The sequence below is a fragment of the Olea europaea genome, unplaced genomic scaffold (assembly GCF_002742605.1).
Source record: "Olea europaea var. sylvestris unplaced genomic scaffold, O_europaea_v1 scaffold1760, whole genome shotgun sequence".
Taxonomy (NCBI): domain Eukaryota; kingdom Viridiplantae; phylum Streptophyta; class Magnoliopsida; order Lamiales; family Oleaceae; genus Olea; species Olea europaea.
This window is the reverse complement of record NW_019235322.1, coordinates 82,863-86,890: the sequence shown is the minus strand read 5'-3', so window position 1 is coordinate 86,890 and position 4,028 is coordinate 82,863. Positions and strand designations below refer to the sequence as shown.

Sequence of the window (4,028 nt, the reverse complement as noted above, 5' to 3'; positions counted from 1 at the left end):
TGGTCTAATTAGGAAATCCATAGCCTTGTGAAGAGCATTTGTCAAGTGAACTACCCGAGTAATCTAGTTGCCAGGATTGTTGCTCCACCTTCAATTAAAAGATTGGCTTTCATGCCACCTTATGCTCTTTTAGTTGTTAGTTTTCTGATTATAGAGCTATTGCAGTGGATAGACCTTCTAGATTTCTTAAGATTTCAAGTACCCTTAATGGTCCTGGAGTTTGTCCCACGGTTCTTCAAATGTCATAGGCGAATCTCTTGTCGTGATTCTAGCAACAAATTCTTTGAACTCATCTCCTTAGCCATTGAGGAATGAACCTCTCTTTATTACTTTGCAATTTACTGATGAATGACGGGTCTTCTATGATGCACCTAATATTCTGCCATTAGTCCACAACCATGATTTCGTCCTTGGTGCTTTTCATTAAGCAAGATGAGTCGTTCTTGATGCATCCATTTCTTGTGTCCTGGATTCAAGGTCAGTAGACCTTTTAGATTCCGTCTGAATATCCCACTAGATCATGGCCAAAAAGAAGATTCAAGAGTTGATCTCTCCAACATGCATAGTTACCACTCTTTGAGAGTTTAATCAGAATCTGAGTTGCTTCAACAATGGAGATAAATGCAGTGGGTTGTGGAGTGTCACTGTTTCCAGTATTACTGGAATTGTTAAGGCGGAGACAAGAACGAAAACGACATGATTCTCTTCCAAGAAGCACCTCAAGAACAAGGAAGAGTAATGTTCCAAGGTTGGAATCTAGGTACAAAGGTCGACTATAGCTTGCTTTGAGCAAGATGGCTCAGATACCACGAGAATTAACAGATTAGCGACTAAAAGGCGCATTTTCACTGACGTGATTTTCTACAATATACATTATATTATGTGATGGTGCTCCAATCTAGTCTGTTACAGAAATAACTTGAAAGAAAGAAAACTACAATAATGCAGAAACTACAGTAGATGATTGCAATAGAAATTACAATTATCTAGTCGGATGTTACAATCAATTACTTCTAAATTATTCATTATCACCAGTAATTAGCTATTTTATTACTTGCAGAGATATTAGTGTCTAGGACAAAAGATGTACATGCAGACCATCCAAACCTAGCATGCCTAGATAGACTAGAGATTTTATACCTCTCCATTCACAGAAATTCTCAAAGGGTGTTCTTCGTGTCAAGTTTGACAGGTTCGAAGGTATTTAAGCAAACCCCGATAGAACGTCATGAAATAATATTATCACAAAAAGCTAGTAGAAAGCATCCATCTATAGATAATAAGAGTACAAGACAATAATACAATCATTACACACATGCGATCACATATCATCGAGTTTAGGAAAGCCTATAAGGGCATAGTCAACATGTACACTGGGCATAGATGCCAAGTGTAAGCACGACACTTGGACAATGCCGAGATCTAATGATCTATTGAGTAATAGTATGGATTGCATTCACAGACGAGACCATTGAGTCGACCCCACAATAATTGTGACCCCTGCAGATCTTATAGTAACCATCCTCTCCCCAGTTTTCTCCCCAAGAATTCTTTATGATCCAGTAAGGTTTATCCTTGAACCGTAGAGGAGCATAACCAGCAGCACCGTATCCAACCAGAAGAACCCCATGATCCAAATGGTGTGCACAAATGAATGGACACGATACTCCTCCTATATATGTCTGCATCCAAACTGCATTGATTCCAACTGTAGCAGAAGCAAAAGAAAACATGAACGTTACTTGCATTATCAATGCTCAATTTTAGACGAACTCTCTCCTAGCGAGTGAAGGGTTGTTACCTGCAAGAGGGCCGTGCTTCACCAAATTTGCAGCAATTTGATCTTCGTCAGTAGAAATCACACTGAAGTTAGATACAGATGCAGCAATTTTGCTCTTATCGAACTTGCAGGTTCCATCAGTTCCTGTGTAAGGATAATCTTTCTCTCTTTGAAGTCCACCAGACTTAAGAGTGTACTCGAAAGCATTATTCATCAATCCGCCATTACAACCAGCATCACATGAACCATATTCCTCTGGATCGCACTGTAGAGAGAATAAGGTTTATAGAATAATAGTTTGGCCATTCAAATATCCAACGCAGCATAATAAGCAAACACCAAAACTTCTCGTCATTTCATGCCTGAAAACGTGGATAAGGAACGAAACAAAATGTACCCTCCCTCTTCCTTTTATCTTCGTCTAGAACATTTGATTTCCTTTTCTTTGTTTCTATGATACCAATGATTTAGCTAGCACTGTATCACTAATTAGGATGCTCGTCAATTCAACAAATTTGATTCAGAATCAAGCAAAGGACGAAGCTTTGTACTTTGACATGCAAAATAGTCATCAAAGTACATTTATTCACTGATTTCAAGGCTACAACTGCATATTAACTGAGAGTTAGTTCGTTGTAAAATTTTGTAATCAAGGCTACAACAGCATATTACCTGAGCGTTAGTTCGTTGTAAAATTGTGTAATCAAGGCTACAACCGTATATAACCTGAGAGTATGTTCTTTATAAAGTTTATAATCGAGCTTTTTTCTTTTAGTTTCATCTTTAAAGTATAATACGTGTCATCTGACTTCACTGGGACTTTTAGCAGATGAAGGCTTTGAGCAAACACAACTGCAGAATAAGATTCACAGTCTATCTCAACTTTATGATAAACTAACAGAGCACAAAATGATGCAAATGTTTATCAGCAGATTAAAACCAGAACATAACAGAGTATAGAACACTTGCAGCAGTAATTTTCAAAAGTTCATGATGCAAACCTCGTGATCACAATCCACAAGCTGCTGTTCACTGAGGCTGACAAGCTCTCCAGTCGATAAAAAGTGGGCACCTTCCAGCGCTCCGGTTGTACTAAACGACCAGCACGATCCACAGGATCCCTGTCACAAAAACAAGAATCAAAACTTTCACTACATAGATACACACAAGAAAATCACACAGTTCTTACATTTCTAATTAATCGTCTTGATTTAGCGTTTGTTTGGGACAATTACAGACAAGTAATTTTATTGAGCACTGTTAAATTGTTTAAAAGTTACTTATTTCCTTGCAAGCAAACTTGCTTATAAGTTAACTTTTAAACTCAGTCAAACGTCTCTAGAACATGCACTCCATATCTATTGAACACTACAGGAAAGAAAGAGAACTAAAAACCTGATCTTTAACGCCGGTGACGGCGCCATGGTCACGCCAGTCAAAATCCGTCGGCAAATCATTGGTAGGCAAAACTGGGGCTTTGTGAGCGTCGACGGGGAGCTTGAGACGACGCTTATGGAGCCCCAGGTGTGATCTCCTGAACTCGGAGGGTGTCAGGTCGGAGAACTTGGTTACACCGTGGACGGCGGAGGGATCCAGCAGCTGGTGGCGCTCGGCACGGCGCAGATTAGCCTTGAACACCGAGAACCTGTAATCGTGCTCCTCCTGTGTGGCGTATGTTTTGCCATACTTGGCCTTGAACAGGGAAAAATGATGCTCAGCGTGTAACAGATGATCGACGGCTTCTACACCGTCAGATACGACTTGCCGGATCAAAGGATCATCGGTAACTGATTCTACAACGGATTCTATGGTGGATTCTGCAAAAGCAAATGGAGAAGATAAGAGAGTTACAGTGAGGAGAAAGAGGGTAGAAAAGGAAGCCATTGAAGAAGAGTGTAGAGAAATAATTTCCAGTGTTGCGTTTATATTGGATGAATTATCGTAGGAAGATAATTGTAGGGAGCTGAGCCGTTGAGATTTAAACACGTGTGATGATGTAATTGGGAAATGTGTTGCTTTACTCGCCGGAACACTACTTAAGTGTTTGTTTGGCACATATTTTAAGTGAATTAAAATTAATTTTTTGATGATTATTTCATTATTTCAACCATCATTTTTAATTTCTCTTTTATAAGTAGAATTTATTTTATCTCTAGCGGTCAAAAAGTCAATTATCAAAATTCCTACCAAACAAATACTAATTCTTGCTAGATTTATTCAATTGACCATTATACCCCTTTTCGTTTAT

At 38.9% G+C, this 4,028-nt stretch overlaps 1 protein-coding gene across 1 annotated transcript; it reads right to left on the bottom strand.

Moving 5' to 3' along the window:
• Window positions 1-1,221: 1,221 nt before the first annotated feature.
• LOC111378038 (cysteine protease RD19A-like) lies at window positions 1,222-3,692 on the bottom strand. Its single transcript, XM_023001197.1, has 4 exons — window positions 3,176-3,692; window positions 2,782-2,901; window positions 1,802-2,045; window positions 1,222-1,708 (listed from the first exon to the last, which is right to left on the bottom strand). The coding sequence occupies exons 1-4, from the start codon at window positions 3,662-3,664 to the stop codon at window positions 1,431-1,433; spliced, it is 1,131 nt and encodes a 376-aa protein (XP_022856965.1). The 5' UTR covers window positions 3,665-3,692; the 3' UTR covers window positions 1,222-1,430.
• Window positions 3,693-4,028: the final 336 nt, after the last annotated feature.

What these genes read in the sequence shown, in the direction of transcription:
- LOC111378038 (XM_023001197.1), bottom strand. Translation starts at nt 3,664, where the DNA reads ATGGCTTCCTTTTCTACCCTCTTTCTCCTCACTGTAACTCTCTTATCT. An exon ending in TCACCGGCGTTAAAGATCAG is followed by an intron (nt 2,902 to 3,175) that starts GTTTTTAGTTCT and finishes TTTTTGTGACAG; the next exon opens with GGATCCTGTGGATCGTGCTG. An exon ending in TTGTGGATTGTGATCACGAG is followed by an intron (nt 2,046 to 2,781) that starts GTTTGCATCATG and finishes TTCTCTCTACAG; the next exon opens with TGCGATCCAGAGGAATATGG.